The sequence below is a fragment of the Coptis chinensis genome, chromosome 3 (assembly GCF_015680905.1).
Source record: "Coptis chinensis isolate HL-2020 chromosome 3, ASM1568090v1, whole genome shotgun sequence".
In the NCBI taxonomy this organism is placed as follows: Eukaryota; Viridiplantae; Streptophyta; class Magnoliopsida; order Ranunculales; family Ranunculaceae; genus Coptis; species Coptis chinensis.
In genome coordinates, this window is record NC_141458.1 from 86,191,646 (window position 1) to 86,218,488 (window position 26,843).

General features: G+C 40.4%; 3 protein-coding genes across 18 annotated transcripts; 1 reads left to right on the forward strand and 2 right to left on the reverse strand.

Annotated features, from left to right (window-relative positions):
• The first annotated feature begins 10,504 nt into the window (after positions 1-10,504).
• On the forward strand, positions 10,505-19,373 carry LOC147511313 (homeobox-leucine zipper protein ATHB-14-like). Of its 16 annotated transcripts, none has more exons than XM_086603031.1 (9): positions 10,505-10,644; positions 11,430-11,542; positions 11,707-11,905; positions 13,097-13,182; positions 13,818-14,063; positions 14,587-14,637; positions 14,778-17,747; positions 17,873-18,737; positions 18,794-19,373. In XM_086603031.1, exons 8-9 carry the CDS (start codon positions 18,270-18,272, stop codon positions 18,953-18,955), a joined length of 630 nt encoding a protein of 209 aa, XP_086459157.1. In that variant the 5' UTR covers positions 10,505-10,644; positions 11,430-11,542; positions 11,707-11,905; positions 13,097-13,182; positions 13,818-14,063; positions 14,587-14,637; positions 14,778-17,747; positions 17,873-18,269; the 3' UTR covers positions 18,956-19,373. The 16 variants fall into 16 exon arrangements, with proteins under 16 accessions (XP_086459157.1, XP_086459149.1, XP_086459150.1 ...); XM_086603023.1 differs by lacking the exon at positions 14,778-17,747 and having other exon boundaries at positions 13,818-13,848; positions 13,945-14,063; XM_086603024.1 differs by lacking the exon at positions 14,778-17,747 and having other exon boundaries at positions 11,675-11,765; positions 13,818-13,848; positions 13,945-14,637.
• Positions 19,374-21,530: 2,157 nt separating this feature from the next.
• LOC147511314 (uncharacterized) lies at positions 21,531-23,255 on the reverse strand. The gene is made up of 2 exons (XM_086598425.1): positions 22,500-23,255; positions 21,531-22,277 (listed from the first exon to the last, which is right to left on the reverse strand). Exons 1-2 carry the CDS (start codon positions 23,253-23,255, stop codon positions 21,531-21,533), a joined length of 1,503 nt encoding a protein of 500 aa, XP_086454551.1.
• A 471-nt stretch (positions 23,256-23,726) lies between these two features.
• LOC147511315 (uncharacterized) lies at positions 23,727-24,425 on the reverse strand. The gene has a single exon (XM_086598426.1). It carries the CDS (start codon positions 24,423-24,425, stop codon positions 23,727-23,729), a length of 699 nt encoding a protein of 232 aa, XP_086454552.1.
• Positions 24,426-26,843: the final 2,418 nt, after the last annotated feature.

Sequence of the window (26,843 nt, forward strand, 5' to 3'; positions counted from 1 at the left end):
GGTTTATTGTTTTGGGTTGGACTACTGCTGAAACTTTGTTAAGTGTGTTAATGGCATCATCAAGCCAAAAGAAGGAGAATCGTCTTGTATATTATCTCTTTGTTTTCTGAACCTTTACAATGTTTAATACGGTGGTTGGGATATCGATTTGGGCTTGTTGGTTTACTGGGCTGATGGAAGCTTGGAATAACTGTGTTAATGGCGCCGGTGGTTGGGCTGTTTTTGGTTTAATTTGAGTTGTGGGGCTTGCATCTAGACTAAAATCGATGGGTTTATGGTTGATTGTAGTGTGTGGGTGAGTACTGATGTATGTGGATGTGGAAGTTTGGAGGAGGCGCGATCTAGTTTGAAGGAGGCGCGATCCAGTTTGAAGGAGGGGATGTGAGGTGAGGAATCGAGTTGGAGCTTTCATTAAAGCTATTGGGTTTTTGATTTGGAGTCGAACCGACTTGATAAAGAGGAGAGTTGGTGGCCGGCGCGATTTGGTGCTGGTGGTGGAGGAGGAAGCTTGGAGAAGAATGAACTATTGACCGGCTGGGCTTGGGCTTAGGCCGAGTTCAGTTTTTGGGCCCGGTTTGTTTTAGTTGTTTGGGCCAACCTTTTATTTGTTTTGTTTGGGCTCTTTTAGTTTAAGTTGTTTTGGACCGGACCACATTAGTTATTTTTGGGCCAAACCAAGTAAAGTTTGGGGCCAGTTTAAGTTTCATTTTTAGTTGGCTTGGGCCGAAACCTATTAGTTTTTTGGGCCAGTTTCAAGTTTATTTTGGGGCAGTTCGTATAACTTAAAATAGATCTATTCGGGTCTTTAAACGTTTAGACTTTCGGGTTCTAAGGTTTGGGCTTGGCCAGTTGGGTCCGAACCATTACCTTGGTCATGAACCCATGAGCCATGCACATTGACCTTAGCCACGAACCATGGCTATGACCCTGAACCTGTTGAACATGGAGACGACAGTTTGACTTCGACCATGATATGTTGACTTTGACCATGATGTGTTGACTTTGACCATGATGTGTTGACTTTAACTTTGACCGTTGACTATGGAATGTTGACTTTTTACAGTTTTTCACATATTAAAGAATATGGACAAATGTAGTAATAAAATATTGTCGAACATGGTATAACTTTGTTTGTCATTATCTAATTAAAATTTGACGTGAGTAGTGTGTAAAACATATATATATTGGAAGTAGATAATGTTGAGTTGGAAAAAGAATATGATGAGGAGATAGAGGTTTCTAATGGGCAAGAAGAAAATTTGCATAAAGTAGATGAGAATGAGAGCGATGGAGAGTCTAAATTGGGAATATATTCCGGAGGTCCTATAGATAGCAAAGTTTTGGTCGATTATAAGGACCATATTGCTCACAAGATTTGGGCAGGAAAGGTATTTTTTTTTTACATCTATGCTTAATTCATTTTATAGTCGTGTTTTTTTTTTTATTAAATTAAAATCTTGTTTAATTTTGTAGGAAAGGGTATTCTAAAACTGCACCACCATACCGTCAAACTAGAGCAATGGGCAATGGGACATAAGTGAAGAACCACCTCTTTTCCAAAAGAAGCTAGAAGCTACTGGGTTGTTAAACTTAGCCTTGTATTCGTGGAAGAACTTCAATGCAGTAGTGATTTCAGCATTTTGTGAGAGATGGCATCAAGAAACAACTACTTTCCATCTCCCATTTGGCGAGATGACCGGCCATTACTATTGATGATGTCAGCCAAATTTTGGGGATTCCAATCAAAGGTCTTCCAGTGGAGGGAATCTATTTGTTAGATAAAGGAAAAGCAGAAGAATTGCTTATACAAGGGATTGGTTTGACGGCCAAAAATGTACCCAAAGTGAAAAAGGGGCATGTGACTCTAGAGTGGTTAAGGAAGACATTTTCTAACACGCCCGAAGATGCTACGGCTGAAATTGTTGACTGTCATGTTCGAGCTTATTTGTTGTTTCTTTTGGGGTGTACAATCTTCAATGGCAAGTCGGGAGTTGGTGTACACGTTGCCTACTTGCAGGTGTTGCTGGAGGTTGACAATGTTTCAAAGTATGCTTGGGGTCCCCACTGCTGCATTGGCTTATTTATATAGGGAGTTGGCAAAAGCATCTCAACAAAATGGGAGACAAGTTGCCGAGTGTATGACATTGTTGGAAGTAAGTAGTATTTTATTATTGTAGGGAGTTATCTCATTTTTAAAATTTGATTTGTTCACAAAATACTTTTGTAGGCTTGGGTGTATGAACACTTTCGTCTTCAGAATTCTCCCATGATCAATATGGACTTTAAAAGGGATATGCCTTGTATGAGACGGTGGATGGTATATCCCTCACTTTCAATGGCCACAATGTCTTCTTTGATCTACCTTCGGGAGGAGATAAACTTATTATCAGCTAGAGAAGTAAGGATATAAGTTTAATACTTTCTTATTATAATTTGTTAGTTTGTAAAATGATGGAAGCGAATAACAATTATGAATTTTTGTGTGCTAGGTTTATAAGACGGTCCAGTCCAACCATCCAATGCACACGGCGTTAGCCAATTTGGAACGTCTTTTATTTTAAAGTTGGTTCCAATGAACCGTTCTTAATATAGGTCCAACTAATTTCCTATCTTTATAAGACGGTCCAGTCCAACCATCCAATGCAGACGGAGTTAGCCAAATAGGAACGTCTTTTATTTTAAAGTTGGTTCCAATGAACCGTTCTTAATACAGATCCAACACAATTTCCTATCTTTATAAGACGGTCCAGTCCAACCATCCAATACAGACGGAGTTAACCAAATCAGAACATCTTTTATTTTAAAGTTGGTTCCAATGAACCGTTCTTAATACCGGTCTCACAATTTCCTATCTTTATAAGACGGTCTAGTCCAACCATCCAATGCAGATGGCGTTAGCCAAATCGGAACGTCTTAAAGTTGGTTCCAATGAACCGTTCTTAATACAGGTCCAACACAATTTCCTATCTTCATAAGACGGTCCAGTCCAACCATCCAATGCAGACGGAGTTAGCCAAATCAGAATGTCTTTTATTTTAAAGTTAGTTTTGATCGAAATTAAAACTCTAACTAATTTGAAAATTTGGCAAAATATTTCAGACCAATACATGTAAACAATGAAAGTCGAAACATCAAAATTAAAACATGTAAAATGTTTGGTTCCAAAATATATAAGAAACTCACTACCATTCTATCAAAGTCTTTACAAAAATTCTTCATCGCAAAAAATGTTTCTTCATGTATCCTCTGTAAAAGTATAAAATATTTCAAACATGTATTTGCCCAACTACACTAATCGACAAAAATTGGATCTCCTTTGAAAGCCTCCGCTTGAGCAATCCCTTGAACATTCAACCCTTGGAATGCCTCCACACGGGGTGGGTTTCACTAGAATTTCCCAGCCTTTTGCTATTTCTAGACTATTCCTGCTCCAAAACAACACTATTTTTGGAATTGGGCAACCATCTTCCAAATCTAGTTTAATGTAATGATTACTATTAACATAACCGATCCCAAGCACATTAACATTGTTTATATCCACTGGGGATCTCATAGGGAGAAAGGTATAACAATATGATGTAGAGAACTATACAAGCACAACGTCAAATCTCAACGTGAACAAATACCCAGTAATAGGCATATCCATCCATTTGTTCCTCTTGGCACGAGTTTTTTTTTCCCTTATCCTTTTATTTAATCCATCAACAGCTTCATGGGAAAATATCCTCACATAATATTCCTCATTTGACATTAACTCACTTAATAACTCTTGTCTCATCCAAAACCAGTCGGTTTGTTTTCTTCCCAAAGCTAAGCAGAGAGCCCTGAAACCACAATTTCCATCACCAACGGGGTCTTCAAAACAAACAATAAACTGTAGCAATTTCTGCGAAAAACACATTTTATATCTAGATTGAGCAATGGAGCAACTGACATCAAAACTCAGTTTCTTCTTCCCCTTTGAAACATATGGTTTGGCCTTTGGCTTCATTATAGATTGTGAAGACATAGGTGGAGCATCTGGAGGATGTTCAATTTCATTAATGGAGCAACCAACATCAACATTTTGTTTCTTCCTCTTTGAAACATATGGTTTGGCCTTGAGCTTCATTATGGATTGTGGAGTCACGGGTGGAGCATTCGGAGGGTACTCAAACCATGACGAATCTCGGGTAGTTGACCACTCTTCTTTTGCTGGCCTCTTCTTAGTACTGCCCTTAGGGCGACCCTTTGGTGTAGCATCCTCCTTTGGTGGCTCCAATGATGAACTTTCAGGCGTTGCAAGTTCCATGAGCATCTTTACCATAGATCTCTGATGGTCTTCAGAAGTCGATCCTAGTCATTGAATAAATAAATCCATAGCTAGTTTGTAATCAACACTAATGGGATCATTGGTTCTCAGTTCAATAGACAACTTTTTCCAAAATTTATCAATTTCAGAAAGAGGTATTCTGCACCCTTTTTGTTTTAGTATCACTAGCTCATGCGCACACGGCAAACCGTGTGAAGTACACAAAGTGTGGTCGCAAACACTATCATCTACCCCAATGACATCTATACGTCCCATCTCTTCCAAAATCAAATCTAAAGCTCTCTTTGAAATAAATCTTCTGAGCTCACTAAAAAACTCGTTATTGTGCTCGTGCTGAAATCTAGTTAAACTCCTCTCAAAAGAGGCTCTAATTTCGCTCATCTCAATATTGATAACTAGATGGATCAATTTCCACATTCTAAGAAAATCATGTTTGCATGTCCCCTTTGATACGAGCCCAAAACTGTAGTTTTAACCCCTTAACAATATTACTTTTAGACCAATTATGTGATTAATAAGTAAGAGTTAGTATTGTTATCGTGTTCTTATGTATTTCAGGCATTGGAGTCGAATACGTGCAGAAATGTGTCTCTTTTGTGAGATAAAGAAGCAAATGTTGGTTGCTAAAAAGTTCTATGATTAAAGACCAAGATTCAAGGAGAAAAAGCCTTTTAAAAGCCCGGTCAAAGCTGAAAAGTCAAAGTCAAAGTCAACGCGGGCAGAAATAGCGCACAAAAGTCAGCTGAACTTCCGAAGGCCGTATCTTTGGACACAGACCTAGGAATTGGGCCTACCTTACATCAAAACAACCAGCTCGGAAAGAGCTTTCTAATGGTCCAAGCCTTGACCCAATGAAAGGAGTAGAAGTGGACGAAAAGCCTATTAAAATCATTTCTAGTTGAAAACCCCTTTATGGATTGAAATAATGAGGTTTTGGGCTCGATTTTCCAGCCCAAAATATGGTTCCTCAGCCCATGCATGAATTTGTAGATCTTGTCTCCTCTATTTGAAGAGAGAAAGACTTAGCTTTTAAGATACTTAGTTTTTACTTAGTCAATAATCTAATAGTTAGTTTTTACTTAGCTTTACTTAGTCTAGATCCAATAGTTAGTTTTAGAGAATTAGTGTTTAGAACAAGATTTAGCTTTTAGAATCAATAATTAGTTTATATTTCAAGTTTTAGTTTCTAATTTAATATTTGATTCATAGATTTAGTTTGTCTTAAATTGATAATTAGTTATTCACAATCTTAGTTCTAAATTAGTTTTAAATTCAGTTTTAATTCATTTTGAATCTTAAACTATTGTTCAAATTTAGATTTATGAAGTTTAAATTACTTATATCAAATGACTTGTTTCTATTTGTTCTTGTGTTAGTAATTTCAGTCCAATGAATCAAAGTTAAACTCCCATTAGAGGGAGGTTAATGAAGCCTTGAGAGAACTTGATTTGTTTAGCATAGATTTGTTGATTAAGATTTAAAGTTTGAATTTTTCTTGACTTAGAGATAAGAAGAGAAAAATCTAAACTAGAGGATTGTGAGGTTTGCCATGAGAATGGAAAACAAACCTTCCTCTCATGCTAATTTGATTATGACTAGAGATGGTATAATTGAATTAGGGATCATAAAAGTCTAAGATTTATATTTAACCTTTTAGTGAGAATATAAAGATTAGGGTTTCTTAACAATCTATTCTAACACTTTTAGGAATTGAAAAGTAGATTTAATTCTCTCTCTAACATTCTCTATCTTTGATTCACATCATTATATTATTAGTTAATTTAGTATAAATTCGTAGTATCATCATAATAGTTAATTTCTTATTCAAATCATTACTCTAATCATTGTTCCTTTTGTTTGATTAGTTGAATTCTATTTATGTCTTGATAGTTTATGAGTGGAACGAATTCGTACTTTTTATATATTGCATAATGAATTGAGAGTAGGAATATTGATCTAAGCACTTATTTAGTTAATTGATTATTTGTGTTTAACCATAGATAGTTAGTTTACGTAAATCTACTATTATCACCCTTCAAGCTCGACTTCAGTCGAGCATACAATCCTTCCACCCTATTCGTCGTAGTGTTTCCATAGTGCTTTTGTTGGTCTATCCAGTAAGCAACAAATGCTTCTTTATAAGGCAACCATGTTCTACGCAAATATTGGATGAGCACAGGATAGTCTTTAAAAGCTAATTCTATAGAAGCAAACTTTCTCAAAAAACCCTCTTGTGTCTTTGACTTTCCCACATTAGTCCACATGGCACAAAGTTTATTTATGTTTTGCTCGTCACTGAGAATATTTTTTCCTATTTTCAAGACACTTTGGGAAATGTGCCATCGACACAAGTGCTTCTTTGCATTTGGAAAGACTACATCGGCTGCATTCTTCAAAGCTAGCTCCCTATCAGTCACAATCAACACTAGAACTTCAGGCATGAGTATCTCTCGAAACCTTTCCAATGCCCAAGTGTGGTCATACTCTTTTTCCTTTTCCATCAACACATGACATGCAGTGAAAGTCATATTGGTCGATGTCACTCCTGCAATCTCTAACAACTTGAAATGATACTTGTTTGTCCTATACGTACAATCCATGAGAAAATTTTGGTTAAAAGTCTTAGCCATTTGGATCGAACCTGGATGGGCCCAAAACAATTCGCAAACCTCATTGCTACCTTCTTGACGTTTATTGTACTCCACATATCCATTTTCCCTTAACAATCTACCCAACTGTTGCAACTGTGTTCTATTTTACATTTCATCAAGTCTAATTCTGTGTCTTGCGTTATACATTTGTCTCATGGAGGACGAGTTTAATATATCTCTTGCTTTGACAACATTCATGACCTATTTTGGTTTGACTCCAACTCTACTCATCTCAGATACAAGAATCATTTCCATCTTATTAAACCTTCCTATATAAGAGTGACCCTCCATAGTTTTTGCCATCCCATGATTATGACGACCACAATCAACTCTTAGTGTCTATCTATCTAAACTACCACGTTCAAAACACGCTTTTAATTTAAAAGAACAATTCATCTTTTTTGTTCCAGTCTTTCTCATTTCCTTCTCATTTGCTTCTACCTTTTTATGAGATTGAAATTTACCACCACGCTCACATATCAAAATAAGTCTAGGAGCCTTCCCACCAATTGCATTTTGAGATTTTCCAGTGACGATAATAGTTCCCACTTCATTTCCTTTATGTTGTGTCCAATCAATCAAATCTTGACGACTATCAAATACCTATAAATCAATTTAAGTATTCATTAATCCATGGGTAAGTGTTTGTCAAACTAGGTATTACTACTCAATTCAAACAGCAGGTACATACAAACTGTTCATGGATTCCCCCCTTGGGTAATAGGTTGAAAGCTAACACAGATGGTGCTTTAGATAACAATGGTCCAGGTCATGGAGGTGTCATTAGAAATAATGAAGGAAGGGTATTGGCTGCGTTTTGTGGAAGTGGAGGACTTGTGTAAGTTTTATTCCAAGAACTGAAAGCGATAGAGGTATGCATAGAGAGATGTTTGGTAGAAGGTGTTTTAGAAGTTGAAATTGAATCAGATTCCTTAAGAGCCATCAAAGCGATAAATAAATTAGAGAAACCACCTTGGTACTGTCGAGATGTGATGGCAGCTATTGAAAGGAAGAGAGAAGGATTCAGATTCATATCCTTTACTCATGTTTTTCGTGAAGTGAATAGGGTAGCGGATTATTTGCTAGTTTGCATGGAAGTGGTGAATTTTCTACGGTTCACTTTGCACATCCATTAGATTTTCCTGTGCAGGAATTTGTAAATGAAGATGCGAGTGGTAATATATATGTAAGGAAAAGTTAATTTAATACAGGTGGGGGTCTGCCTAACCCTAGCTTATTTGGAAAAAAAAAAAAAAATCCATGGGTAAGAAGATATTAAATCAAATAAGTAAGTTTCAAAACGTATATTCATCCATGCATACCATGTTGGTGTTAAAATATTCGGTTTGATCTATGTAGTGCTCCTTCGAAGATGCATTTGAATTTTGTGAAGTCTGAAGTGCATCAATTGGTACCTCATTGTGACTGTATAGAGGATCCTATAACATTTATAGTGAATTATAATGTTAGCTAAAAATTTGTCACAAGAAAAATATTTTTCAAAGTAACTAAGAGACGGCCAAATTAGACTATCTAATGCTTCATAGGTCGCTCCAGTTGGGGCGGCAGAGCCTTAGAAAGTTAGTTGGCTTGGGACGTCTCGAACGTAAGATTATTCCCATTTCCCAACACCCACTATTAAAATCAACCATAAATGGAAGAGATCGTCCTCATAGATTAAGTTTGCATAAATACTTTGTAATCACATTTTGCACAAGTCATCATCATAATGATCTCATAATAAATTGATATTGGAATCATTATGAACAATAGTTGTGTATGGAGTTACCTTGTCTTGGTCACTTGATTGAAATTTCTCTTCATTAAATAGTTCATTTTCCACATTAAAAACATCATATGCCCATTCCATTTCACTCAATGTCATAAAAAAAAAATGAAAAACAAAAAGATGGGTTGTAAATAGAAATAGAACAAAAGAATTTGAAAAAGAAGATAAATATGTGTAGAGAAAGAAGAGATGTATGGGTTAAGTTTCTTTGGATTGGAAAATGAGAGGAGCGGGAAAAAAAGTGTGGGTTTAAAGAAGGTTTCTTGAGAGAGAGTAAAAAGACAAAAGTTGAAATTTATGTGTTTTACCTTTATAAGTTATTTTTTACATATATTATATATACTAAATATGAAATACATCTGTGTTCTGAAAGACTAGTGGAGGAGGCATATGTCTAACATTTGCAGATGCCCATTTTGTCAAAATATGGGCCTCCCCATTAGATGTTCTAGGGATCCATTTACATATAAACTTCCTGAAACTAATACTAAGGTTTTGAATAGAAAACAAAATTGGGTGGCAGTTCCAATCTGTGGGAGATGAGCTTTTTGTGACATTTTACTTCTTTTACTTTTTAAGTGGAGTTTGCCCTAAGAGATTATTTGGGGACATATCCAGTATTAAATTTTTTTAAAATGTGGTCAGCCTTGAGAGATATGGGGTATGTATATAGCAAATGATTCCCAACTCAATTGCATTTATTTCGTGGGCGCTGTCAATAAATCCTACAAACGCAATCCTTTTTTAACATGGAGGATTGCTAGCGTCCTGACCCATTATGGGGGTAGGACCATCCTAGCTCTATACAGACAAAAGAAGTGACCAGTTCACCTATTCTAAATGTTCCAATTTATTAGTAACATAGATTAGAAAAGCAAAATTCAATGAGTCAACTCATTTCCTTCTAGGCTCTGAACAAAGGTGTCATTCTCCTCCAAAACAGCTACCGGCATACCCACCGACCACCGTCGAACGGAATCCGGCCATCTTTTTTTATTTACTTTTTTAGTTTATTGACTGAAAAAAAATAATCCCCATTTCCATTCCACTAAACAACTAACAAGTTCGAGTTTATAACAGCATAACAACAAAAAAATTAGAAACTATAACCATTTCAACTGATATAGATGTAAATCAAGAACACATATTTGACCCCATAAACAAAATGAAAGAGTTAAATCTCTCTCCAATTTCACTACTATTATGGGTATTTTTGGGAGAGTTTTCAATCACATTATCCCAACAATAAACCATGACAAGTTCATAAAAAAATCATAAGTCCATAACTAACAAATTAAAACTGACAAAGCGACTCCAACGGTGCCCAAGAATCAATTATGTGATGAGTAGTTGTGATGTGGAGAAGAAGGGGAAGAAATTGAGTGAAGAAAAACTAAAAGAAAAATGAAAGGGGGAGAGGAAAAAAGAGAGCAGTGGGAGTAGCGACGACATTGCTTAACGGTGACAGGTGGGGATGGTGTTAACAGTGACAGGTGGTGGTGGTGGAGAGGATGGAAGATGGGGGTGAATGGTGATGAACTTGCCAATGACTTGGAGTCATTTGGGTTAAGCAACAGGAGGGATGGTATCGGTAGTTTGCAAGTAAGTGGGTCACTTTTTTTTGTCTCTATAGAGGTAGGATGGTCCTACCCCCATAAAGGGTCAGGACGCTAGCATTTCTCTTTAACATGTAGGAAGACCGGGACGTTAAGTTGGAACACGGATGACACAACCAACGCAGGTATATATAATAAATAACTCAAAAAAGAAATTAAATCTATCGTAGAAACAGAAACAAAAGAGGAGCTTTGTAGACCTAGCCGCCAAGGTCGTTTTTGATCTGCTACACGAATTAAGCTTACACCCTCTCTCTTTCTTCCATCTCTTTAAAGGTGAGAGTTTGATCTTTACATTAACGAAAATACAAAAAGTTTTATCCTTTAATTAAAAAATGAATTTTTTATTTGCCAAAGTGGAATTTTTGATATGTTTGGCATCAATTTCGTTTTTTCTCTCAGTTTGTCTGAATTTATTCCCTTTACAATGCTTTGTTTTCGTTGGGTTTGTAATTATTTAGTGTTTCAGATCTAGGTTTAAGGTGTTACAAACTTTCTTGTTGTTGGTTTTGTTGGGTTGATCTACTGGTCTTATTAAAAAATATATCCCAAGGACTTAAATGGATATATATGAAGCAACAGTTGATCAACGTGAGTGCCTTCTCCTTCACCCTTTATGTTTCTGTGGTAGACATACCTATCTTTCACATCCTTCACTAGATTACTAGTGAAGCCTCTAGAAACACGTGTATACTATTTTTTCAATTAGTCTAGCACCAAATACCTCTGATCCTTTTCCTTTGGATTTGTCTTTTGATCTTTTGCTTTTAGAAACAGAGGTAGGATAGAAACTTTAATCTGTACGATTATAGTGTCTGGAATTAAATGCTACAACCTCTAGATAGAACCCCTAATCTCTATGGATGTAATATGTAAGCTTGGTACATGTCATGATGTCATTACCAATCTTACCTTCAAAGATTTTCCTTTTAAAGGACCTGAAGGTGGTTTTAACTGTTTAACTGCATTTGTCTGGGATGTTGGTATACAAAGCTTAATGGCTGCTACAGATGGTTTCCATCCCATCTGTAAGTTTTACTGACCAAACTGATTCTTTACAGCCATCTGCAATGACCACAGACTTGAGATGTGAATCTGTGGTTCAAACTTTTCTGCATCAACAACAACAACCTACACCTCAGCATCCACATACAGATATTAACAGGCCAGCTGGGTGAGTCGTTTTGGTTTTTCGTTCTTTTATTTTTCAATTTTTTATTTGTTTTTGGGAAAAATTATTTCTGAAAAATTGCTTTTGGTTGTATATCTATCTAAGCATATATCTTGCTCTTTTGCATATATTTAGTCTCCTCGCATTAACTGAGAAGACCTTGACAGAGTTTCTGGCTAAGGCCACTGGAACTGCTATCAACTGGGTTCAAATGCCTGGAATGAAGGTATCACATCTTCCACATCAATTTAGTCTACTCGTTAACGAGAGGATAGGGACACCGGTGAATGCCAGAGTGACAATTGAACCTATGATTGTCCTTGGTGCCACTGCTTCCGAGTTTCAACTAGTCATTCTAATTTTTGTGTAAGTGTATTGTGGGTGACTGGATGTTCCTTTTTTTACCCGTTTTTGTTTTTCCAAGTTTTAAGGCCATATTATGCATGAGATCAATGCTTTATTTAATTTGTATAATCATTAAGTGGTTCATGCCTAATCGTCTAAAGTCTTTTGCTCCGGTTTTACTCTAGTATTATTAACTTCAGTAGTTGATTGATTCGTAAAGCTTTTCTGACTTGTAAACTATTTTCACATTATCTTTAACAACTGCTTGCATTTTAAACTTTTAATATAAGTATGTGATTTAGATTTAACCATTGGTATCATTTCTATATATCAGGTATGCAGATTTATATAAAGAAGTTGTGCCTGAACTTTCTAGGTCTGAATCAGATATTGGTATGACTTGTAAGGCTCGGAATAGAATGGGTGGATAGCTATTGTACATTCATATAAATATTTTCTCTTTGAGTTTCCTATCTGTAGCCACTTCTTTGAAATATGTATCAACTTGTCTAGATATTTGAAGGACCATAAAATTATATAACTCTGGTTAAATACTTGAATACCATCTATTTGTAATCGTTAGTATTTCTAGCCAAACGTCTCATTTCAAGTAAAAAAAGGTTTATCTGAGATGCTTTCTGTTTGCTAATGGTGTTGTTGGTTACCCTCAGCTCGCATACTTCTTGGTTTACCTTCAATTCACTTTTTGTTTATACATTAATTAGTCCAACGAACCCCCCTATGATGAGCTTTTACATTGTGTCAAGTGAGCTTCCTTGATATGAAAAAAAAAAAAAAAAAAAGATTTCTTGATGCTTTTAAAACTGTTAATTTCTTAAGCCAGATTATTTATTGTAATCTTGGGCTGGTCTTTCGTCTCTTCTTATCACTAGGGTATAATACTATCCATGCAGACTATCTTGAGCATGTTCATGATGATGATTAGTTAGTGACTTAGTGTTATTAAATTAGCAACCAGCTTGGTAGGACTTAGGAGGGTTTTCATATATGAAATATATATTGGTTTTCGAATCTCTAAATCATTGTGATCCATGGGTCTATGTGTGTAGTTCATCTGTTATGACATGATTGTTTTTCATTCCTGTTAATGAACATATGTAAACCATTAAACTTACTTTGGCTTTAATTTTTTTGCTTATAAGATGAAATGTTGGTTATATTGTCTTTGACATTAGTGCTTATTGGGAATAGGTGTGGCTGGGGAATTAGCATATGCGGATAATCTATTACCAGCAGCACCACCAATTGGGCTTCTTAGTTTGCTCTTATTATTCCAGGTAATAATTATGAGGAGTAGCCTAGTCGGTAGGACATGTGGTATAAACATCTCCAGTCTTGATTTTGCACCAATTGGTCTCCTTGTTAGTTGTGATGTTTGTCACTTGTTGCGTTCGTCTATTTGACCCTAGGTTGTTGTAGTGTGAATATGTCTGGCCCTTGTTACAATTAATCACTATGTTGATTGAAACATATTGTTGTGCCTCTTTTTATTAGCTTCGGCTTTTGGAATAAAATGGTTCTTAACATGGTATATGAGTAGTAGATCCTAAGGGGGCACCAGATTCAAGTATGCAGTCCATCCAGTGCACTAGCTATTAGAGAGAATGTTGATGGTGTGTCTGTTGGCCCCGCGTTAGACTCGTGGTCCCCATATATACATTTTTTTATGCCTCTCATTGAAGATTTTTTTTAGCTGAGTGAGAAATTAAAGGACAGACAACCTACTATTCCAACCCAACTATGGGGTATTGATGAGAGCTAATTTATACTATACTCTTTACAAAATCTTCTGTTGTATGTGTTTTATCCTTTTGGTGCACTCACATTCATTTTTTTCTTCTTCTTAAGTACATGCATTTTCATATTTTTCTTAAATGAACTAATACTCCTTTTTATTTTTCCAAATAACTAGGGTGAGATTTGTGTTTGATGAAGAGATCCTGGTTCGTTCCTTTGCACCCATATATATTTGTTCTCACATTTTATTTTATTTTCCATATTGCAAGCTACTTCACTTTGGTATTGAATCATCAAACCAGGCTGAGGAAGCTCTCTCCCAAGGCCTTGAGCAGCTCCATCAATATGGGTAGACGATTATATGGGTTAGATGGCTCTTTCTCTAGACAAGCTCTCCAATCTGGAAGGTTTCGTGCACCAGGTATCATCATGATCTCACCCATGGACTAGGTTCGATATATCTATTATTGAAGTTAACATTGCAAATTCTATTTAAGATGTTTTTCAGTGTAGCATGCCATAAGTAGTTGGTGTATGCTTGACTAGTTTTGAGATGGCCATCAAAGAAAAGTGTACATGCATGCGGCTTCCTTATGACAGGAACAGTGGAACACCACTTCATGTACTTGATATGCATGCCTTCTACTTAAATGTTTCATTTTGCTTTGTAATTTGAATATTGAAATCTAGTAGTTTAGCCTTTCTTTAATTTTACACCTACTTGCATTTCATGAGTTGTACACTGGAATATCCACTGGGGACAAGAAAATGCAGCTGGGTACAAGAGCTAGAGTGTTAAGACATGTTAAGATTTGTCACACTGAAAACTAGGAACAAGCTTGTACACTGAAATTCCTATTTTAACTTAGAAGTTAGTTCAAATCATAGAAGACATGTTAAAGATTTGTTGCAAACTTTTTAATTTTTTAACTTCTATTTGGTAGGTCAATATGATTTGAACTAATTGTAGCAACGGTTGAGGATGTCATGGTAGTGTAAGTTCCTTTTGTGTATGATAGTCTTTTACATTGAATCGTGTTAATCATTACTGAGATCACAAGTATATTGTTAATTTAAGCGTATTTTAACTTGAGATATTCATTACTGGGCATATTCTATATTGTTTTGGTATCAGGGATACTTGAGATGATATTCAACATTATTCCGGTTAACTCATTACATTATTCCGATTATAACCATATATAGTTAAGTAATTTTTACGTTTGTAATTTGATGTAGTGATTTTCTTTTTTCTTCAAATCCATTGTATTTTAGTTATTTATTTATTTTAATGGATCTATAAGCTCAAAATGGAAAGAGCTCTCACGCAGTGGTAGTGAGAGGTTGATGGTTCAAACCCATCTAGATTCAATTGAATTTGTTTTTGTTGATGTTGATTTTTAGTTTTGAAATCAAAATTAATGGTGATTCCCAAAAGCAAATTAAAAAGAGAATTCATTAAAAGTGCATATGGATAATAGCATTTTCTAAACGCTATAAACCAACAATTGTGTGTATGCAAACACAATAAATATCATAGCATTTTCTGCAAAACGCAATTAAAATATCTGTATTGACCCTAAAACTCTCTTTTCTACAAGCCCTCTTTTTCTCTTGCTTTCCTCTCTTTTTCTCTCTTTCTCTCCTCTTTTCTCACCCGAGCGGCCTTCTTTTTTCTCCTCATCTTCTCCTTTTTATATTGTCCCCCTTCTCATCTGGACCGCTCATCTGTCTGTTCATCTTACGACTCTCCTACTGACCGTACACCTGCCACCCCGTGGATTAGGGTTTCGCGGCTTTGATTCGCTGCTCCTCATTGATCCTGCTTATGCTGCCTCCTATCCCCTACAATGCGGACTTAGTCCAATCTTGCTATATCGTGCCACTACAAATGTTCTTTCTCGATTCTCCGGTCCCATTAAGGGATCCGGGGTCGAGAACCCTCACTGTTATTCTCTTTCTACCGCCCACACTTTTTTTCTTGGTTTGCGTGTGGACTGGATTGCATCATCACGCGCATTTTTAGTCGTCCCTCGTTCCTTGCGCTTCCACGTGTCTCGCGTTGGCTGGTCTACCCAACTAACTCCTTGAGCTCCACAACCCTAGTAATTACATTTTTACCCCCTTCACTATTTAAACACTCTTCCCTCTCCCTCTTCCTCATTTCGCTTTCCCTCTCACATTTTTCTCCACTGCTCTCCCCTTTACTCTTTTTTGATCACTCTCCATTTTGCGTGCGCTCTACTGGTTTCTTGGCGGTTCTTCCCTCCTTCGGGCCACTACTCGGGCGTATCCACTCTCCTTGCTCCCTTTGGTACGTGTTCTAGGCTTGCTTTATTTTTGTTCAAGCTAAATAGTAGGTTCTTCTCATTCTCTGCGTCTATCTCTCTGTTCTTCCGATGTTGGGCTCTAACTCCGGCGATTCTTCCACTTTCCGTTCACCCCAAGTAGCGTCTCCGCCTCCCACTGCCCCTACAGCAGCCCCCTCCACCTCCGGGCGCCCAGCCTCTTTGCTACCTCCACCTTTACGATGCCGCCGCCCTAATTTAGACGCCATTAGGGCTGCTTATGCATTCCAGCCAACATAACTCTAGAACACGTGCCATCCATCACACACTACCCTCACCTGGTTCCCCGTCGTCCTGGTCACCTCGTGATCACGGTGGGTCAAATTATTGCCGGTCTATGGCTGCCCCTCACTCTCTTGGATGTCGAGGTGTGCAACCACTTCAACATCCCTCCCTGCCAAGACATAGGAAACATTTGGAGGACTATGTATGCCGCGAATGCTTACAATAGAACCGGCGAGCCCAAAATTACCAGCCGCGACCTCTTCTCCCACTACTTCCTTAAGAAAAGCACCAAAGACATCGGGGTAGGATACCAGTTTTTTTGTGTACTCCCTCAGAAGCTACCCCTCTTGCTTCGTATTATATTATCATGATAGGGTTATATACTAAAAACATTACTTTTGTATTAACTCTAATTCTTTATATTTTAAATGAGAATCATATGGGAAAATATTATGCATATTATATATGTTATTAGTTATATACATGAGTCTAATACTTTATGTTGTAGATGATATAGTGTGAACACACAGAAGATCATATCATTAGTACTTTATAAAGTATAAGTAATCGTTCACAACCTAGATGGATTTGGACAAACCATTAGTACGGTTGTAGTATAATCTGGTATTAGTCTATCTTGACTATAGGATTACACTAGTACACTTTGTGTGTATTGAACAGGACCAAGTGAGGGTGTTTCTCTTTATACTGACTATATAAGAGAACAAACGCTTCTGTTATTATGGATGATTGTCCTCCTAATCCGGATATAATAATGGGCACTTACATGCACTGTACATTGCTTTAAATCATCAATGAGTGAGATTCATTTGTGAATCAACAAACTCGATGGATTGGGTAATGACATTATATGTAAGGTGTGCTGTTGATTATAGAAGGAATCCGTGTCCCGCAAGAAGTCGGGTTGATGATGTCTCCTTGCGGAGCTCAAAAAGATTGTCATGTAAACCCTGCAGGTGGATTTATTCCGACATGACAATGAGGTTGAGTGGTACTACTCAAGGACATAAGAAGTTGATTAATGTAGTTGTCAGTAACTTGACTTAATCAATGGACATTCGATATCTTAAAACGGGGAGATCAACGAGCATATAATCTGGAGCCCATAAACGCTGACAAGTAATTTGGGATTAGGGCGGTAATGCAACAATGGCCTTTAGTGGAATAAGCCATTTGTTGACGGACTTGGGCCGTGTATTCTGGGCGAACATGGGAAGCCCAAGCCCGTCAGGAGGCCCAATCCTAATTTCTCCTCATGGTCCCTGTTGTAGCCTATAAATAAAATACTCTCTCTCTGGCCGAAATTCACTATTCAATATATTAGAAAAAAAGGCAAGGAAAGATATATCCAAAATTGGATCTAGCTTTCTGAGAAAGAAGGGGATTGGTTGATCGTTGCCCACACAACGTCTAATCTGTTCTAAAGGAATACAACAGAAGATCAAGGGGTTGATTTTGGATTTGATAAAGCTTTGATTCTCAGAGATTACATCTAAGCCGATTCTCAAAAGGTATGTTCTCTAACTATCCTTGCATCTCGCCTTCATCACCCGTGGTGAGTATCCTTGTCTTTCTCTTATTTCTTATTGCATTGTTACCGTTATGCTCTAACTTGCTGTTCTTTTCTGTACTGTAGGTTGGCGGCCAGACTCCAAATCCCAATTCTACTCCGGTATATCTTGTCCCATTTTTCAAAGACTCTGCGACCTTGGACCTGCTCAAGCCAGTCACTTAGGCATCCACCCTACCACCGCCACCCCGCTGTTGCAAATTCCCAGTTTACAAATCTTCCGTGGCTTCTCAGCTCCCTTTTACCGCCCTCCCCCTCCCCAAGAGCAAAAACCCAGAGCCTTTCCACCTCTAGAAAAAGATCCCACATTTCGTCCTCCCACCGCCGCCGTCCTCGCACCTCTTCTCAATCCCTAAGATCTCGAGACTCTCCCGCCACCTCTGCGCCCGAAGACATCCCCTCCTACCACTCCATTTCTAACTGGGACGACCAGTATACTTCTCCCAACTCCCCCACCGATGACATGGACGTCCATAAACAGAAGCTTTTTGACAGCGACTCTGAGGACGATGAGGTGACAGAGGTTTCCCCGACCGAGGTGATGGCTCCTATTGAAATGCCCTCGTCCAAGAGACAATGGACATCAGCCTCTGAAGGGTCAGTCCCTGTAGTTATGCGGACCTCTGAGTCTGAAGCACCTGCCCCCATCACCTTGTCACTTCCACCTGCAGTCTCTTCTCCATGCGCCTGCCGGCCTGGCAAAGAACCGATTCCACCAGCAGCTCCAGTCTTTGAATCGGCCCCTGCAGAAGACTTCTATCCTATCTTCAATGTGCGCAACCGCCGAGTATCCACAGCTGACTCCGCCCTGGACAATGCGGCGGTAGCCTCTTCCCTGTTCTACAATGCCCATTTGCCCAGGGACATCGCCTACGCCGATGGGGGTTCGTTTGATATCCACCGTAACTCTTTTTATACTAACTGGGCACGGGTACGCCCTCTCTCTCTCTCTCTATTTTTTTTTTACCTCTCTATTTCTGTTTCTAGGTGAGCTTGGACATTTCTTTCATGATCCGCGGTCTTCTCAGCATCAAGAACAAGTTGGCTGCCTTGGAGAAAGAGGTCAATAACCCTTTTGGTCTAAAGGCTGCCTACGCAGGGCTTCAATCCAATCTAGCCGCTGCTAACTTGGCCAAACTTAGGGCCTAGGACGAACTGCAGTCCGCAGAATCTTCACATCAGCACTACATGGATATGGTCAATGACCGTTTGAGTTGCCAGCGGGAAATGCTCCTTGAACAACATCAGCTCAACCTATCTGCCTTAGCCCAACAACACCAAGCTGCCATCGACACCCTCACTTAAGAACAAAAAGATGCTACCGCCGCCCTACTTCAGCAACATCAAGATGACATGACTATTCTTCACGAACGCTTCAAGCTTCTTGCTGGAAAAGGTAGCCAAGAAGATCCAGGAAGAGCTTGCCCGACTCACCCAGGAAGGATGGCTCCTGCCTGAAAAGCCCTACACCCCAGCAGCAACCCCCTCCGAAGACGTCCAGGAAGAAGTGGTTGCCACTGAGACCTTTCCCCGCTCTCCAATGCATGAAGAGATTTCCAACCACGCCGCGACTCACCGAAGAGACTTTATCGAGGCCCACGGAGAGCGTTCGCAAAGCAACCACCACCGCACCTTCTGAAGAAGTTTCTGATGTCCTACTTGCCGCCGACTCTCCCTCCGAGAAGAACTAAAAAAACTCTTATGTCTTTTGCACTTTTTTGTAATAAGTCATTTTATCCCATCTGGGTTATTGATTGCAGTACATTTGTTCTGTTTATATGTTTGAATATTAATCTCTTTCATATGATGTTTGATTTTGCTTGGCATATCTATCATCTCTTCTTCTATGGTTTAGTCTCTTTACCTTACTCCAATGTAGCCCTTGCCCTGTCTTTTTCTCAATGTTTGGCTATTCCATCAATTTTAAGCTAGCCTCCATGCTCCACGACTAGTTCCTTGCATTAGTGATAGGCTCGTTCCTCTCGCTGTTTTTATGAAGGTTGAGTATATCTGCGAAGGACTCCAACTCCCCGCTATCTCTCTCATGTTTGGGCCTCATGCCCCACGTGGTATTAGTATCCCTAATCCGCGAAGGGCTCACCCCGCTCCGCAGACTCTATTCTCTTATCAGTGAAGGGCTCCTCCCCTCCGCTGTCTCCCTTCACACTGGGACTTCATTCCCCATGTGCGATTTACATCTCTCCCCTGCAGAGGGCTCATCCCACTCCGCGGGTTCTACAACCTCTGTAAGTCCCTTGAGGCAACTCATCTTGCCCCGGGCTCATCTCTAGCCTCGTATCAGCGAAGGGCTCATCTCCTCCGCTGTCTCTCTCTATCCTTGGGCTCTATGCCCCACGTATTATTTGTGCCTCTAATCCCGCACTGCTGGTTTCATAGCTTCCGAAAACCATTGGGGACTCGCCTTGCCCCAGGTGCAATCCCGACTTTGTGTCAGCGAAGGGATCATCCCTCCGCGATCTCGTTGGTATTCCATGTCTTGTTTTTATTTTGGACTCCTGCCTTTATAAACAATGATTTCTTCTCAAAAGTGTTGTTGCATTATATATTTACATACAACCCTAGATTTAGGCATTAGATTTCTATTACATTCAAGTGTGATTTTTTTTAACATTCTCACATTCCACGGCTTCTCTATCAGTTTGCCTTCCTGTGTCCGCAATTTGTAAGTGCCAGCCCCTCCGATATCCACCACCGTATAAGGTCCCTCCCAATTTGGACTCAGTTTTCCATCTTTCTCTTTCCTGGTACTAGGTGTCACTCGGCGGAGCACCAGGTCACCTATTTGGAACTGCCTTGGCTTGACCCTCCTGTTGTACTGTCTTTGCAACCTCCGGTGGTACTCCTCCAGCCTTATACAAGCAATGTCTCTTCTCTCCTCTGCTAGATTCAAATCCGCTGCTAAGATTCTCCAGTTTGAACCCTCCTCCACGACCTTTGTTCGCGTTGTAGCTACCACCATCTCCGACGGGATCACGACCTCCACCCCGTAAGCCAATGAAAATGGGGTCTCTCAGGTGGACGACCGAGGTGTGGTCCGGTAGGCCCATAATACATGATTCAGCTCATCGGCTCACGCCCCATTCTTATCCTCTAACTTCCTCTTTAGGTTATTCATGATGGTCTTGTTGGATGACTCTGCCTGTCCGTTGCCCTCGGGGTTGTAAGGGGCCGAAAACCCCTATCTTACTTTGTAGGCTTGCAAGAACCTGGCCACTTTTGCTCCCGTAAACTGAGTCCCATTGTTTCCTATGATGGTGTACGACAACCTAAACCTGCATATAATATTCTCCCATAAAAACTTGATGACTTGCGCTTCCTTTACCTGCTGCACGGGTACTGCCTTAATCCATTTTGTGAAATAATCGAAGTTTGCGAGCATGAACCTCCTTTTACCACTGGCCATGGGCAGCGGTCCCACGATATCTATTGCCTACATAGCGAAAGGTCACGGACTTGAGATATTATAAAGGGGTTCAGCGGGGGCGAATATCAACTGGGCAAATCTCTGACATTTGTCACACCTCTTAGCAAATTCTACAACATCACTCTTCATGTGGGGCCAGAAATACCCCTGTGTCAGTAGCCGATGTGCCGTCGTTCTCCCTGCTGAATGGCTCCCTCAATCCCCCTCGTGTAGTTCTGCCAACACCTCCTGGGATAGTCGAAGACCCAAACATTTTAGAAGTGGTCCACTGAAATTTTTCTAATATAACTCTCCTTCCAGTAGAACGTATCTCCGAGAAGTCTGCTCCCATCTCCTTCTTTCCTTTTTATCCGTGACTTCCTTTCCAGCCAAAAAGTCCTTAATTGGCTCCATCCAACCCTCCTCTTCCGCGACCTGACAAATCTCCATCTCATCCTCGGTGCTCAGTTTCTCCAACCTACCCACGCGTATTGTTGTTTCCTCTGACCCGAGAATTGCAGCTGCTACATATACTAGAGCATCGGCGTGTCTGTTCTCTCCCTGACCCAAGTGAAGGAAACATAGTTTTGTGAATTTCTCAACTCGTTTACGCACCACATCCAAATATCTTGCCATCCTGGGGCATTGGGCGGCAAACCCTCCATTCACTTGACACACCACTAAGTTTGAATCAGAATAGATTGTCAGATACTTCACTCCCAAATCCTCGGCCATTCTCAATCCTGCGATAACCGCTTCATACTTTGCCTCATTGCTGGACGCCGTGAACCCGAGTTTCATGGTTTGCTCTATTATGCTATTATCAGGTGTAACCAACACGACTCCGATGCCGCTGCATGCGTCGGTAGCCGATCCATCCGCAAATACCATCCACCCATTCCTCTTATCCCATGGGTCTAGAAGGTCCGGCTCACTCTCCCGTTCCGGTTCCATAATCATTTCCTCTCCCCACGTGGGATCCTCTGCGGGAAACTCTACCAGAAACTCAGCCACCGCCTGCGCCTTCTCCGCGGTTCTTATCTGATACTATATCTCATAGGAACTCAGTATCACTGCCCACTTCAACATTCTACCATATGTTTCCGTTCTCAGTGCTTGTCTCAGAGGCAAATTCGTTACCACCACCACCACATGTGCTTCAAAGTAGGGTTTCAGCTTCAGGGTTGAAAAAACTAATGCCAAGGCATACCTCTAGATCCTACTATATCGCGTCTTTGTATCTAACAAAGTCTTGCTCTGAAAATATACCGGCTTCTCCACCTTGTCTACCACCCGAACTAGAACCGAGCTGACTGCATACTCCGTGGCCCCCAAGTACAAATACAACTTTTCCCTGGTCTCGGGCCGTGACAGCAAAGGCGCTTTGCCCAGATATTTTTTCAATTCCTGGAATGCCTCATCACACTCCGCGGTCCATGCAAAATCCGGTGTGCTCCTCAACAGTTGGTACAGCGGTTTGCACTTATCAGATGACTTGGAAATTAATCTAGTCAGGGCCGAGACTCTTCCTGCTAACCACTGTACTTCCTTCACATTCTGCGGAGATGTCATCTTTACCAGGGACCTTATCTGCTCAGGGTTAGCCTCAATCCCACTCTGAGTAACGATATACCCCAAAACCTTTCCTGTAGTCACCCCAAAAGTACACTTTTCAGGGTTCAGTTTCAAGTTGTATTTACATAGTATTCCGAAGGTTTCTCGCAACCCCTCTATATGTTCTTCTTCTGACATACTTTTCTCCACCATGTCGTCTATATAAATCTCAATTCCCTTCTGAATATTGCTTTCGAACATTTTCTCCTCCAACCGTTGGAAGGTTGTCCCTGCATTTTTCAAACTACATGGCATCCTCGTATAGCAGTAAGTACCGCCCTTCACCACAAACGAGGTCTTCTCTTGATCTAGCCCATACATCGCGACCTGATTATACCCCATCGACGCGTCCATGAAGGAAAATATCTTGAACCCGGCCGTCCTGTCCACCAACTCTTCTACTCGCGACATGGGATAGCTGTCCTTTGGGCACTCTAGATTTACATCAGTAAAGTCCACGGACATACGCACTTTCCCATTCTTTTTTGATACCGCGACTATATTAGATAACTAGTATGTGAACTCCACCTCTCGGATTATCCCCACCCTTTTCAATCTAGCGACCTCTTCCTGGATCCCTTCAGTGTATTTTGGCCTAATACTGCGCATCTTTTGCCTCACGGGTTTGGCGTTCTCTTTCATATGTAAGTGATGACATGCGAACTCTGGGTCCAACCCCGTAACATCCTCTATTGTCCAAGCGAAGACATCTCTATTATCTGACAATAACTGTATCAACTTAACCCTCCACTCCTCGGGCAAATTAGATTCTATCGATGTGAACTTCTCCTCTTCCCCTATCCTAATATTCACCACCTCTATCTCATCGAGCGTCTTTGGATCCGCCGCTGTCTCCCCCTCCCTTGAGGTGCACTGTAATTGCTATGCCAGCCTCTTCCTAGGATTGGAAGCCTCTCCTTCCGATCTGCCAATCAACCGCTTCACGGTTCCCCGATGACTGTTTTTTGCCGTGACCTGATCACTGTAGACCTCGTACATGCCAATAGGGGTGGGGAATCGTATTATCTGATAATATGTTGATGGGACCGCCTTCATCTCGTGAATCCACTGCCTTCCCAAGATTGCATTATATTGCAAACCCGAATCAACCACCATGAAACGGGCGAAGACTGTCACCGGCCCTGTTGTCACGGGCAATAAGAGTTCCCCCATGGGCTCTGTCATACTTCCGTTAAATCCATACAAATTAGTTCGCGAAAGACGCAGCTGCTTAGGATCAACTCTCATTTCCTCCAAAGCACCTCTGAACAACAGATCTACCACACTCCCACAATCAATCAACGCCCTTTTCACCATGTAATTCCCCATTGCCACTGTAATGACCAATGTGTCTTCATGTGGTGAGTCCACTGCTCGTAGGTCCGCGTTGCTAAACACGATTCTATCCTTTTCTGCCGCTGCCACCGCTCGCTGTCGTGGCCTATCCATTCTCTCATTAATCTGCTGGATGCTCGCGGTCCGCCGTATCTTGTCTCTATGAGCGTTATAACTCATAACCTCCCCGCTGTAAATCACGTTGATGGTTCCCAATATATCCTTCCTGGGTGCATCGCTCCTCATTCCGACCGTCTCTCACAAATTCTCCCATCCTCCCTTTTTCCATCATTCTCTAAACCAACCATTTTAGAGCGTAACAGTCATTTGTCTCATGATTCCTTATCTGATGATATGCATAGAAGGGCTTCTCCGGTATCTCCATTGGCATGGTTCGCGGTCCTTCATATCCTGGCAGACTCTTTATTAAGAGCAAGATCTCACTGAGCGGTTTGTTCAATGGAGTCTGTTCCATCTCGCGCTATGGCTTCCTCTCCCTTACTCTCTTCGAATTCCTTCCCGACTTCCCTCTACTCGCGCTCCGTACCTGTGGTATCTCCCACTTTGTTTTTTCGACGTCCCCACTTTCTGGCATTCCCGTTCCTTCTCCAAAGACAACACGGCCTTCCCCGTCCTCTTGGAATCCTTCTGCATAAAATTTTCATATCTTATATACTTTTCCACTCGTGGATACATCTCATGTAGTGTCGCAATCTCATTATTGGCTACGGATTGGTGCACTCCTGTCCCCGGGCGCAAGCCTCTCTCAAAGGCTATCACCGACACAGAAACTCCCTAACTGATTCCGTGGATCTTTGTCGCACATTGAATAGAGTCGTGATGTCTACCACCCGCTTTTTCTGATGTATGAAGTGATCTATGAACGCCTGCTCCAACTCTTGGAAATTCTTGATGCTCCCTGCTTGGCAGTCTGTAGTACCAATCCGACGCCCCTCCTTTAAGACTAGCCAGGAACATCATATATCGCAGACCGTCATACTGAGACTCCTCCCAGAGTGGCATCTGTTGCCGAAAATAATGAATGTGGTCCACTGGATCCCTTTTGCCGTCATACCTCTCGAACCTCTGCTGGGCGAACCGCTTTGGAACCTCTGAAGCCCATATGTCATCCGCTAGCAGGTTGCGATTCAACCCAGCCACCACCTGACTGGTTGCTCCCCCACGCTCCTTCGTCTGCCGCCGGTTTGCCTCCCTATCATTGCCTATCATTTCTCGGACTTGCTCCATTGTCAACCCTGCTACCGGGTTTTCCACTAGATTTGGTCTGAGCTCCTCCTCATCTTCAGATCCCTCATTTTCGGACCACTAGCTTAACTCTTCCTCGGCCTCCTCCTCAGCCTTCTCTCTCTCTCTTCGCAGCTCATCGTTCTCCTCTCTTAGCTTCTCAATCTTTTCTCGCATCAGGCGTGTTTCTTCCGCTGCTCGCCCTTCTTCTAGTTTTTCCCCCTCCTTAATCACCGCTTCCGGCGTCGGCTCATGAACCATAACCTTCTTTGGGCTACCCACTGCTCTCTTCGATGCCATTTCTAAGTTGCTTTTCTCTGGTCCCCACAGACGGCGCCAAATGTATTAACCCTAAAACTCTCTTTTCTACAAGCCCCCCCTTTTCTTTTGCTTTCTTCTCTTTTTCTCTCCTCTTCTCTCACCCTAGCGGCCTCCTCTTTTCTCCTCATCTTCTCCTTTTTATATTCTCCCCCCTCTCATCTGGACTGCCCATCTGTCTGTTCATCCTACGACTCTGCTACCGACCGTACACCTGCCACCCGATGGACTAGGGTTCCGCGGCCTTGATTCACTGCTCCTCATTGACCCTGCTTATGCTACCTCCTATCCCTTACAACGCGGACTTAGTCCAATCTTGCTACATCGTGCCACTACAATATCGATAACGTTTGTAAAATATGCTATCACTTTGATAGCGTTTTTCCACCAAATGCAATAAAAATACCCATAGCGTTTCTAAAATGTGCTATAAATTTGATAGCGTTTTTCTATGAAGTGCTATTGTTTAAAGCATAGCAGGCCAATAGATAGTGTTTGTGAAAACGTTATCGTTTACTTTTCATAGCGTTTTGTGAGTGCTATCTATTAACATTTTTCTAGTAGTGTTGGATTATGAAATTGTTTTCAAATATTTGGTTGTTAGTTGAATTTTAAGTTTAATTAAATTTTTGTCCAAGCATGCATGCTATTGTTTTTCATGAATCCTACCTTCCCGATTTGTTTGAGGGTGGCATTAATTGTTCATCATTGTTTTTTTTTACTCTATCCACCGTTTTGGAAGTTATTGTTGCAAGATTGTGAGAATATGATTATGGGAGCATGTTGCTAATTTGGTATAACTAGGATTCGTTAGTGTCGTAGTGGTGCAACTTCAAGGAGTGGAATTGAAAAGTTACTATTTTAATTTCAAGCCAAAAAGCTATTGGTTTATTTTTGGAATATGCATCTGGTCTGTTTTTGTTTTGGGTTTAGAAATATTGTGTTTCCATCAAGTTGCCTTAATAATTTGAGCAACTTGTGGAATTAGATTAAGAAACTAATCCTCTATAAATCCTTGGTTCATTCACTCTAAACTTAACACCATACCTCTCACCTTGCACCTCTCATTATTATCTATCACTTTTCAATTCAGAGCACTCA

Excerpts from the sequence above, each read along its gene's own strand:
- LOC147511315 (XM_086598426.1), bottom strand. The coding sequence starts at position 24,425 with ATGAGGAGCGATGCACCCAGGAAGGATATATTGGGAACCATCAACGTG.
- LOC147511313 (XM_086603024.1), top strand. Across the intron at positions 18,738-18,793 it reads TTTATACTAACTGGGCACGG|GTGAGCTTGGACATTTCTTT; the intron begins GTACGCCCTCTC and ends TTCTGTTTCTAG.
- LOC147511314 (XM_086598425.1), bottom strand. The coding sequence starts at position 23,255 with ATGTCGCGAGTAGAAGAGTTGGTGGACAGGACGGCCGGGTTCAAGATA. Across the intron at positions 22,278-22,499 it reads TAGACAAGGTGGAGAAGCCG|TATCAGATAAGAACCGCGGA; the intron begins GTATATTTTCAG and ends TATGAGATATAG.